At 43.4% G+C, this 11,475-nt stretch overlaps 1 protein-coding gene and 1 long non-coding RNA gene across 13 annotated transcripts in view; both read right to left on the bottom strand.

Moving 5' to 3' along the window:
• Positions 1 to 910: 910 nt before the first annotated feature.
• Positions 911 to 4,470, bottom strand: LOC103396801 (uncharacterized). Of its 3 annotated transcripts, none has more exons than XR_003048709.1 (3): positions 4,006 to 4,470; positions 3,758 to 3,908; positions 911 to 3,051 (listed from the first exon to the last, which is right to left on the bottom strand). It is a non-coding gene; the product is annotated as an uncharacterized LOC103396801 (long non-coding RNA). The 3 variants fall into 3 exon arrangements; XR_001761679.2 differs by having other exon boundaries at positions 911 to 2,480; positions 2,630 to 3,908; positions 4,006 to 4,461; XR_003048708.1 differs by having other exon boundaries at positions 911 to 3,908; positions 4,006 to 4,468.
• A 1,280-nt stretch (positions 4,471 to 5,750) lies between these two features.
• LOC103396800 (rho GTPase-activating protein 12-like) overlaps positions 5,751 to 11,475 on the bottom strand; it is an 18,505-nt gene continuing 12,780 nt past the window's right edge. For 5 of the 10 annotated variants that reach the window (XM_008335025.3, XM_008335026.3, XM_025052541.1 and 2 more), the window contains 12 exons: positions 11,155 to 11,229; positions 10,365 to 10,426; positions 9,860 to 9,938; positions 9,404 to 9,502; positions 9,195 to 9,293; positions 8,856 to 8,958; positions 8,646 to 8,765; positions 8,423 to 8,521; positions 8,121 to 8,198; positions 7,888 to 8,022; positions 7,640 to 7,745; positions 5,751 to 7,096 (listed from right to left, as the gene is read on the bottom strand). In XM_008335025.3, the coding sequence (XP_008333247.1) occupies positions 6,922 to 7,096; positions 7,640 to 7,745; positions 7,888 to 8,022; positions 8,121 to 8,198; positions 8,423 to 8,521; positions 8,646 to 8,765; positions 8,856 to 8,958; positions 9,195 to 9,293; positions 9,404 to 9,502; positions 9,860 to 9,938; positions 10,365 to 10,426; positions 11,155 to 11,229 (1,230 nt within the window). In that variant the 3' untranslated portion in view covers positions 5,751 to 6,921. The remainder of the gene's footprint in view (positions 7,097 to 7,639; positions 7,746 to 7,887; positions 8,023 to 8,120; positions 8,199 to 8,422; positions 8,522 to 8,645; positions 8,766 to 8,855; positions 8,959 to 9,194; positions 9,294 to 9,403; positions 9,503 to 9,859; positions 9,939 to 10,364; positions 10,427 to 11,154; positions 11,230 to 11,475) is intronic. The other 5 variants (XM_025052540.1, XM_008335029.3, XM_017042143.2 and 2 more) reach the window with 1 other exon arrangement.

Raw genomic sequence — 11,475 nt, 5'->3', positions numbered from 1 at the left:
CAACTCTTATATAGCAGTACTCGCCCCCTGGGGACGGAAAATCAGAACGCACTTCGTTTAAACACTCGCTTTGTAGTTAAAAATAGTTTCTTAGCAAAGTGACTAAAACGTTGATACATGTGAAAAAAATTGCATGAGTTTATATCGTTATTTAATATGTTTAAATTGGTTTAGTATTTCACCAAAACGAACTATTTCGTCAAAGTTTCACTCGGTGGTCTTGGCGGATGGTTACAACTTTAAGCCTCCCGTAGCAAAGTGCTGTTCGGTTTTGCTCCGCCAACAAGCATTTACTGACGTAATGCCCGTCAAATGACGCCGACGTAGAAGACACGGGGTTTCCCTGGATATTTCAGGAGTTTCCGCGACTACATCATTGTCATGCGCCCTCCTGTGGCTCAAATATACAACGACGCACAGAGCAGACAACCTTTTGGAGGGAACTTGTTCATATAAGCAGATGCACCTTTGAGTCATGGATCTTGTTGTTGGCGGAGCTAAACCGAACAACCGACCGCATCACCAGACAAGATTTCATCATAAAATGTGTTCCTACGCCAAACTGCCCTTGTGGAACATGAAGAAAATAGATATCTTTCGACAGAAGAAAAGCGAATTAAAAATAAAATAAAATAACGATATAAATTCATGCAACTTTTTCACATGTATCAACGTTTTAGTTACTTTGTTAAAAAACAATTTTTGGCTACAAAGCGAGTGTTTAAACGAAGTGCGTTCTGATTTTTCGTCCCCAGGGGGCGAGTACACAAAATTTCATTATATTTTAAGTTATTCATTTGACTACAACTCCCTCTGACCCTAACCTTACCTTGATCAGTGATTAAGCTGTTTAACCCGTGCTACACCTGATGCCTTACCTGAGCACGAGGGAAGTGGGAAGACAAGAACGTAACCAAATGTACTTTATTGAAGTCAAATATTTAAAAAAACAAAGCAAAGGTTATTGTTGAACACTAATAAAATAGTACAATGCTTCATAATAAACTCCTCCTCCTGTTCTTGTTCTCAGCATGTTTGTTGATGAGCAGACCCAGGTGCTCCCTGTAGCAGAGCTGGACTCTGGTTGGTCCTGAAGCTCAGGGAGATGTTCTCTCCTCTTAGTGTCGTGTAACAATGATCTCCTCGCTGCAGATCAATAATTTCTGCTCTGCTATTTACTAAAAGACTAATCCATTGACCTTGAGTTTAAAAATAAAAACAACACAATGCAGTCCTTAAGCAGATTTAGAAGCTGAGAAATTTTAATGCAATGAAAGGTAACGCATCACATTTTAATTATAGCTCCAGATAAAATGAGTTCCTCTGGAGCATCGCCATTTTTGAGCATTAATGGCCTCATTAATGGGATAAATGGGAGTGGGATTTCATTAAAATTCCGGAAATAGCATTTCAACTTCTTCATTAAAAATTTTCAGCTAAGGAAATTTATCCGAGACCAAATCAGACATTGCATTATGCCCAGGAAATTAGTCCTGTCATTCACAAGGTTAGGTGAAGAAGTTTAAAAGGATTTATCTTATTTTCTATTATCTATCTATCTATTACCGCAGTTGTTTGTTTTTATTATTATTGCATTTCCTAATAAAATACGAACAATATTAAAAAAAATTAATTGTCTGTGACATCCATCTACTGTCTTTAAAGCTGCCTTGCCTTTGGTTTAGTCTTCAGTTATTGTACATCTGCCAAACAGAAACGTCATCTGAAGTCACACTGGAAAGGTTGGCAGCAGGGCAGTGGCCCATCTTCACTCTGCAAGAAAACAAATGATCAGATCGTGTTTCTCAGTTACGAAAATCCAGTTCAGTCTAGAATGTAATTCTAGATTACCAGCCGACTTAAATGAACAACAAAACTTAACAGTTTGACAACAGCTGCAGTTGCTCGCAGACACCATTTTTGAGGTATTAAATCTTCCCTCATCCAACCTCACAGATCTGAATAAAAAGGCAATAACGCATAACACACACACACACACACACGTTAGTAAATAGAGAAATAGAGAATCACCTTGAAGTAGTTTTACAGTAAGGTAAAAACTAACAAGAGGCAAAAACAGTTCAATTATCTCTAAGAAATAAACCAAAAACCCAAACGTTCAGTTTCTCTTAGTGCAGACATCTCTCTCTCTCTCTCTCTCTCTGTCTCTCTCCCAGTCTCTGCTGATTCCCCACCATCAGCAAAATGTTCTCCTGAAAAGTGCAGTGAATGGAAAAAGCAGCTCAATTATCCAGAAGATTGTCTGGTTAATGTGGTGTGAGGACAGTAGGACAACAGAGAGGCCAAGCCAGCAGAAAATGAAATCATTATAGAGGGACTTCCTCCTCAGTGAACTTGATGTCCTGCCTCAACCTTAACAATTATTTGACATAGAACAGTGGAAGCTATTTGTTGACTGACCAACCAGGAAGCAGACGACAGAACCAGCTGACTGCAGGATCCCCTGTTCCCGTGTGTTGCTGTGAATAGATGGGAATAATTAGACACATATGCGTGAAGTTCATCTGACGCCATCAATTCAATGTCGGTCAAACTGGTGGCACTGGAAGACACAAACATTTGAGAGTGGTACAAAAAATATAAGGTGGTAGAAAACTCTGAGACTCACTGGCTGACAGCTCTGGGTTTACACTAAGGAGCCACAAGGGGGAGCATCTACACCTTCATCCAGAACTCAGACTATCTTCACCGCTGTCCTAAAAAAACACACATTTTCATCAACATAAATAAACATTGATTTAAAGCGTCACCTGAAGGAATCTGGTTTTGTTATTTGTGTCTTTTATTGTTGTAGAACGTAGTCTCAAAACAGAATCAGTGGGGGAACTGAGCAGCGAATCAGAGGTGTTTAAAGGAGAGCAGATCTTCATCATCTACTGACCTCACTGGTGCAGAGAATATGTTAGAAAAAAAACACAGCAGCAGAGTTTGATTTCCCTCCAGTCTCAGGAGCGGAAGAGAAATCGTTCTCCTGATAAGAAGCAGCCCTGACTTTTCCAAACATGTGAAGAAGATACAGCCACACTTTATCTGTGATCAGAAAAGAAGATTTAGAAAAGAAAAAATAAGAGTAAAACTTTCCAGGAAAAGAAATGAAATGTCAAGTTGATGTAAAAGATTTGCTGAGTTGTCATCCTTTCATCCCTGCAGGAAAATGTGCTCCAGGAAAAACAACAACATTCATCTACAAAACATCTACAAAATGAGACGTTTGCAGATGTAAAGTGTGTTACAGTCAATTCTACAATCTCTGCTGACCTCCTGACCTTGACGAGGGTTATTTTGGTAAAAGCTGTCACTCATCCATGGAACAGGGTTTTTTTTCTGATCTGACTCCAGATCAGTGACTTCACTCCAACCACTTCTTCAGACATTAAACTGCAGCCGTGACCATGAGGATGTTACATCTGTTTGACTCTGGCTGTAAACGCTCACAGAACTCTGTAGAATTTAATATTCAAGGCCAGAAGTTTTCCACTAACATTTAATGGACAACTTTTAACAACGACTGACGTTAAATTTCCAAAATAAATGTATGCAGTCATGTTTACACGCCGTGGACTTTACAGTTATTCCTACACCGCCGTGGTTTATTACACAATCATAAAATAAGGAGTTTACAGGCGACTCCTCCGAGGCTCCAGAGTAGAAGCTGCTTTAATATGTACAAAACACCGAAGCACCAGGGAGAGAATGAGAAGAGAGCAGAGGAGTGTGTGATGAACGACAGGATCACCTGCAGCAGAGGAGGAGGAGGAGGAGCTCCATGACAAAGACCTCAGAGCTTCACTTCTCCAACATTTACTCTCATTTCTTGGATCATTTTCAGGACTCTTTCAGTGGAAGATGGTGTTAGGTTTTTAAAGATGATCCAGAGAAGCTGCGACCTGGAACAGCAGAAGAAGAAACACCACAAAAAGGCTCAACAAACACACCTGTCCTGTAACGTCCTGTCCTGTACAGATACAAACAACAACATCTCACCTCTGCCTTTGAATCATTCCTGGGGAGCAGCAGCCACAGTGGGATTCAAACCTTCGATCCTCTGGTTTCAGGCCCAGTCAGTGCTCTGACCCTGGAGCCATGAGACCACCAGTCTGCCGGCTCCAGTAAAACTGTAAGAAATGTAGTAGCAGTAATAACAGATAACAGTGATGATGAAGATGAAGGCGTCACAGCACAAAGAGAACAAACCTCAGTTTCATTAGGAAGTTTCAGTTCTCAGTTTTCCGTCTACACCTTGACGTCAAACACAGTTCAAACACCACCACTGACTCATCGCTCCGGGTATTTATAGTTATGTTCTGCTGGTGCTAATTAGCTGATTAATATTCCCTCTCTGTGGCAGCAGAATTAATTACTGCCCTCACCCCCAGGGGGAAGAATCTCATCATCATTTCTTTTCTCGTTTTTCTCCGTCTTGAATCAACACAGTCACAGTGACATTAAACAGGTCAGACTCTGTGTACACAGCATTTTGACGTCAAACACAGTTCAAACACCACCACTGACTCATCGCTCCGGGTATTTATAGTTATGTTCTGCTGGTGCTAATTAGCTGATTAATATTCCCTCTCTGTGGCAGCAGAATTAATTACTGCCCTCACCCCCCGGGGGAAGAATCTCATCATCATTTCTTTTCTCGTTTTTCTCCGTCTTGAATCAACACAGTCACAGTGACATTAAACAGGTCAGACTCTGTGTACACAGCATTTAAAGACTCATTAGGCAGAGCTGAAATCAACTCTGGCCTCATGTAAAGCCATTAATAACCACAGGGGGGTGGAAGTCCACACAGGCCCAACTCCATGTGACCTGGCTGATTTAAAGGTAGATCTGGAAGCCTACCTCTGACTAATTATGACTTCTAACTCTTATAAAACCTGATGTCCAAACTTCACTGGACCTGTTTTATTTGACTAACGTTTTTGCTCCTCCTCTTCACCTCCTGCTGCTCTCCTACAGTACAAGCTCCGACTTTTTAACCTCTGTTCCCATTTCTATTTTCCACCTTCATCTTTGGATCTGTGGGGAGTTTTTAATGTTTAAAATCTGCCTCCAGGGGGAGACAGTGAAGACGGGCAGAATAAAATCAGCTGCGGAACTGCTGAGTGGACGATTTTGTCCAAAGTTTCTCTGCCTTCAGGGCCTGTGTACAAGACGTTTCCCTGTGACAAAGATAGGAATATTATTTTTAAACTTGCTCAACAATTCTGATAAAACTCTGCTCAGGTTTGGTGAAGTTCTTCAGCTCTCTGTGGGCTGCTCAGGTGCTGCAAGATCCACAGACACTGAGTCAGTGTAATGAAGAGCCCACAGAGAGAACGTCCAGGTTTTCGTCTTTATTCCAGTTTGTTCAAGTGGGCAGCGCGCACACGCACACACACACACACACCTTTGTCCACTTGTTCAGAGCTGAAGGTCCACAGACCCAGTGCTAACCTTTGACCTTCACACCTGTCCATCAAACACCATCTCTCCACAGCCGTCTCCAGGCAACTGAACTATTTAAGATTTTTTTACGATGACATCATCAGTTCATTCATCCATTCGCCTAAACCACACACACACACACACGCGTCCATGTACACTGTACACACATGAAGTAAAGGTGTATTTCAACCTGTTTCCCCCCACTAACATCTGCGTGCGTCTGACCTCTGACCTCTCTGACATCATTTGTTCCTAAAGCTGAAGAGGAGTTGGAGCACAGACACAAGAGTTAAAGGTCCAGTTCAAGTTTTTTTTTTATTTTTCAGAGGAAGGACTGAAGGAGGCGCTGCTTTGTTGGTCTGTCTCTCAGAGAGAGGCTGAAGCTGCAGGTTGAACGCTGCCTCATCTCCTCACTTTATTTCCCTTTACATCTGACTTTAACGAAGATGAAGGATTTTAAACAGTTCAGTCTGAAAAAAAACCCCTGTTGTTGATGGACAGTCCAGTGGGCGGTTCAATCACTCCAGGTTCCAGAGAGAGCAGTCGAGTGGTGAGCGTACGCCTCCCGGTGGATTGATTTAACATGACGATAATTTAATATTTGATGAGCCTTTAGTTAACTACTCCAGGCAGCCATGTTTCTGGGACAGAGAGATTTAGTGTCAGGTTCAGGTGATTGTAGCTCCGACATAAAGAAAACCACTAATGAATAAAGACAGAAAATGAGGAATTAAAAAAAATAACTCAGAGGAAACAGCATCAGTGCTGCTTTAAAAGAGGTCCAAACCAGGTCGGAGATGACCTGCTGCTGGCGGGAGGAATGAAATAGGTCATGTGACCAAACACTGGTCCAGATGCAGACTCACGGTGAAACACATCAGGATTCAGAGTAGGTTGAATATCACAGGTGGGTCACGGCCCAGGTCGTTAATCTGCTGAGACACCGTGATGTCTGACCTGGAATTAACCAAACTAACGGAAGAGATTTTCATGTGTTTATAAAAAAAATAAATCAATCAGTTTCCAGAAGCCTCCATCCACTTGTCGTCTTCTTCTTGTTCCAGCTCCAAACCCAGGTCCGGAGCTGTCCTGAGAGCAACCGTCTGGTTTCTCCTCCCTCTCCCCTGGAGTGTTGGTGATGTAGGTGGAAGTCACTGAGGTCAGAGCTTTCCTCCTGCTGCCCCTTCAGTCTCAGGGTCTGTGTTCTGGATCCAGGTGTGTTCCAGGTCCAGTGTGAGGACAGGAGGACCGCCGTCACTGTGGCTCCAGGAGAAACTTGTGGAAGAATGTTTTTGGTCACCAGTTTGGTTGACTAACTTTTTTTGGCCCACAGTCTGGAGGTTTGGGTGAAGCAAGATGATGGTGGACTGGGCCGGTACTGGTTCTGACAGAACCGTGCTGCGTTTGAAGGAGCTATGTGATTTGTTTTTTTGAGAACCTTCAACACTAACCGTGTGCTGCCTGTGTCTACCTGCCAAAAATATTCTCGTACTCCACCAGGATCAGCTCCACGATTTGGTTCTGGTAGACCATGTGGATGGCCATGTTCAAGGTCTCTGTTTCAGGACGCAGCAGCGTGGGCCCGAAGACGATGGCCAGGCTGTGAGTGGTCATACGGTTCTCCTCACCGTGGTCCACCACCCTGGAAGGAAGGACAACAGTGAACCAGGAATCAGGAACTGTTCAAGGAACCATGCACAGTAAAGTACAGTAGAAATACTCAGGAAGTACATGAGTAGGTAGTACAGTAGTAGTACGTGTGTAAAACATGAAGCGAGTCCTCTGTCCTAGTAGGTCCACTTTAATGACCGAAAAACCTCTAACCTTTAGCAGGTTACTATGAGTTTCAGTTACGTGGAGCAGGAAACACCTGAAAGAACAGGAACTATTTAAGGGTTCCTGTTACAGGAAAAGGAGGTCGAAAAACTATTTAAGGGTTCCTGTTACAGGAACCGTGGAGGTCGAACAGGAGAACATGTGCAATTTCCACAGCCATTCTTCAGCTTCAAAAATATATTTTGATAAAGTGGTTCTCAACCTGTGGGTTAGGACCCCCAGAGGGTGCATCAGTATGGGAGGGGGGTTAACATGGAAGACAGAATTGTATCGATTTGTAGTTTGATTCCCTGTGTTCAGTCTGAGAATATCAGGTCCTAGGATTTACAAAGTACAAAGTACTTCTTACTTCCTCAGGTGTTTGAAGAGAACCTGCATGGTGTCGTGGTTGGCTCTGGGCAGCTGCTTGACCAGGTCTCTGATGGACTGGACTCTCTGTTTGTACTCCGACATTTCTGCACAACACAAGCCAAAGGAAACACAACGGGCGTCATTTCAAAATCAACTTCTTTGCTCAAAGACACTGAAATATTTGGATTTTTTTTAAAGTTTGATGTTCCTCCTTCTTTTTTTGTGTTTGGAAAAACAAACTCGTACTGATGGCGTTGATGAAGTCGTGGAAGAACTTGAAGGTGAAGAGCGGCTCGGGCAGCTCCCTGAAGAACATCTTCAAGGCTCCTGTGGTGACGTGGACGTCCTCCCACTTCCCCTCTACCAGGTTCACCTTCTCGTCTGGACACATACACACACACACACACTCCGATGTATGATTGACAGCCCGGCCGTCACAACAACATGACTCCAGTCAGTCGTACTGCAGGGTGACTCACCATGATTGACAGCGTATCGTAGTTTCTGAATGATGGCCAGGTTTCCACTGACTCTGTACAAACCATCGACACGTAGACCTGCAGGGCATGATGGGTATGGAAATGTAAATCATTTTCCTGGTTTGTGTTTTAAGTCAGTTCAAAGTCTGTGAGTCCAGGAACATCAGACCAACAACACCAGCTGTGAATCACCATGTGACCACCGGCCAATCAGATCAGACAGTGCAGACGGACATTGAGAAGTGACCTGGACTGGTACTGACAGAGCTCAGAACTGTTTGAGTGTAGAACCGCAGACTCACCGCTGCTCTCCACGTGGTCGATGCACGTCATGACAAACTCTGGCACCGTGCTGTTCTCCCTCTGACACAGACTGGACAAACTGCAGCCAAACACCTGATCTGAAGACACCACAACACAGACAGAGTCACATGACAGCTACAGCTGACCTCTGATGTCATTTCCTTAAGAGATAAAATGCTGGACCTTAACCTTCTCAACAACAACAATAACCAGGCGTCCCACCTTTAATGTAACCTTTGTCTCTGACTGCCTGCAGCGTGGGACGACGGGTGAGGAACTTCTTCAACTTGTGTCTGGTCTTTTTGTTTTCTGTGGAGTCCATGCTGGTGGAGGTCTTCATGGCTGTGGAGACGGAGGAGAGAGAGAGAGGACAGTGATCACCATGGCGACAAATCTGTGTCGACACAAACACACACACACACACACACTGACCTCTGGCCCTCTTGGAGTCTCTGTGCTCCTTCTCCTTGTCGTGACCCTCTGGTCCAGGAGATTCTGGCAGATCTTCTTCTATGGCCTCGTCCGACTCCCAGGCCTGAGACAGACACCAGTGAGACACCAGCAGTTGTAAAAATCTTTTCCTGCTGCACCTTGGACTTAGAACGTAGGGAAATAAACTGAACCGACTGTGGATCGACAACAAGACTGGGAGCAGGAAGTCCGACGACAACAACCGTCGTGGGATTGTTGTCGTGGAAACTGTGTTTGATTTCACCTGACAGAAACACAGAGACTACAGCCGCTGTGGTTGGGGCAGGTGTGGTTCCTTACGTGGGTGCTGATGGTCTCCTGCAGGGCTCTGTACCAGTCGTTGATGACGTTGTCGTTCTCTGAGTGGATCAGCAGCTCTGTTCCCTGCCTGATCTTCAGCTGGAACCAGCAGAGAAAAGACACGTTCAAATGTCCAATGTTTCCCTCCTACCTCTAACTTCAAAGAACAAGAAACAGTTCATGTGACCATGACCTCAGCTCCGACCCACCTCTAACACATGCTTCTTGCTGGACTTGTCTTTGGAGGCCCAGTCCACTGAGCCCCCCCTCAGGTCCACAGTGATCTCTGGTTTGGACTGACCTCCAAACTGGACAAGGAGAAGAAACAAACCTTTAACTTAAAGATGAGAACAATTTCACAAACAGTTAAGATCTCGATGGTTGCTAGTTCAAAACTCGGGGTGTGTATTGTTAAGAATCTTGTGATGTGACCACCACCAACAGTCACAACATCTTTCAGCAGTTTGTCTCTAACTTATATCCTAATCTTATATCTATGTTTTTGATGTTGAGATGGGGGTTAATTTAATTAGTTATTTTTAATGGGGAAAATGTGATCGAGATATGATTGAATCGACAGACGACTGTTGTTGTGGAACAGATTCAACTTGTGTCTTGGGGCTTTACTGTGTAAACATATATTTTCTAGACCGTCTCCCACTCACCCAGCCACTTCCACCTTGTCCTTTGGTGAAGAGCAGCGTAGTTCCCTCCAGAAGAGTCCAGGAGGAGGTCCAGTTCTTCCTGCAGAGACAGAAGAGAATTCAATTAGAATAAAATAGTCTAACAGTATTATCATTGTAGCAAATACATCATAATCCATACTGCCTTTATTTTAAGTACAAGATTTTCCATGGATTTCACTGCATTTCTTTTTATAAATATATATCTAAATATATATTTTAAATGTTTGATTTAATATTTATTTTTTATGATTGTTATAATCATTGCTTTTTTCTTTTTCTTCATTCATTTCCTGTCTTCTGTAAGAAGTCTTTTTTGCTGCTGTGAGACAGTTCTCCCTTAAAAGATGAATACAGTTATAGTCATAAATCCCAATTCACTCAAGGAAAGGAGTCAGGGAGAGAGAGAAAAATGGACATAAAGGCATGGAACCTGGGGTCAAACTTTAAGGCTGTGATTTGATTAAAAAAGTTCAGACTTCCTTACCGCACTTTCTTGCCGTTCTCTGTGATCTTCGTCACGTTCAGAACTCCACACTTCTCTGACGGCTGCGGGGGGAAAAAAACGGACGTGAAAAAGAACGAAAAAAAGAAAGAAAAAGAAAGCTTAGTTTCCAGTTTATTAAAACACCAACACAAACAGCACCACCACCAGGGGAGATGAAGTCAACACAGAGGAGCTGAGGTTCAGCCCGTGGTCGTCTGTGTTTTTCATCCACTGCAGACAGGAAGTTAAAGTAAAGCAGAACCAAACCCAGGCTTTTATTTTGAAATTCCCTCAACATCTCAGATCACCTGTGTTACATAGACTGGACACACTGTCCACCACGCAGCCTGTTTGGACAGGGGGACACTTTTTTACCTTTGTAACTTGGAAAACAATCATGGGCGGCACTTATCTTAGAACATGGTTCTAAGATAAGATGTAATTATAAAAATAATGTCTCCCCTACTCACACAGACATGGTGCTGAACACACACTGAACATCTAAAAAAAACAAAAACTATCCCTTTACCATTTAACCACACATCACACTGACACTGATTATTTCAGACATGGACAGAACCGTCCAGTTGCAAAACAAAGATTAAAAAAACAGGTTCATGTTAGAACCTGGTCTTTGAAGTTCAGTCAGAGGGAACAAAAGGTTATGGTGAAAAAAAAAAAAAGATCTTCTGTTTTGCAACTGTTTGGCTCAGAGTCAAGTTCAACCCCAGAAGGACAGAGATGGGCGAGTGAGTGAGAGACACGGGTGAGGTTAGGGGTGAGTACTAACAGAGGCGGGGGGCTTGGGAGATGAAGAGCAGGAGTCAGAGTCAGGAGAGGAGGGCACAGGCCCCAGAGATGCTTCCTAGTGGGGAGACACACACACACACACACACACGGTGTCAGATGAACAGAGTGTTAATGAGGGGTGAGGTCAGGAGAGACACACACGGACGGATGACAACAGTGGGATTAACAGTTGGATTAACAACTGGATTAATAGTTGGATTAAGACAGGGGCGTTAGAATGGGATTAACAGTGGGATTACTTTAGGGTTCACAAAGAGATAAATCAGGGAATTAACAGAATTACATTAACATTGATATTTGG

Source organism: Cynoglossus semilaevis, chromosome 20, assembly GCF_000523025.1.
Source record: "Cynoglossus semilaevis isolate Cse_v1.0 chromosome 20, Cse_v1.0, whole genome shotgun sequence".
Classification (NCBI taxonomy): domain Eukaryota; kingdom Metazoa; phylum Chordata; class Actinopteri; order Pleuronectiformes; family Cynoglossidae; genus Cynoglossus; species Cynoglossus semilaevis.
The sequence above is the reverse complement of the archived record's forward strand: the minus strand, read 5'-3'. Positions and strand labels throughout refer to the sequence as shown.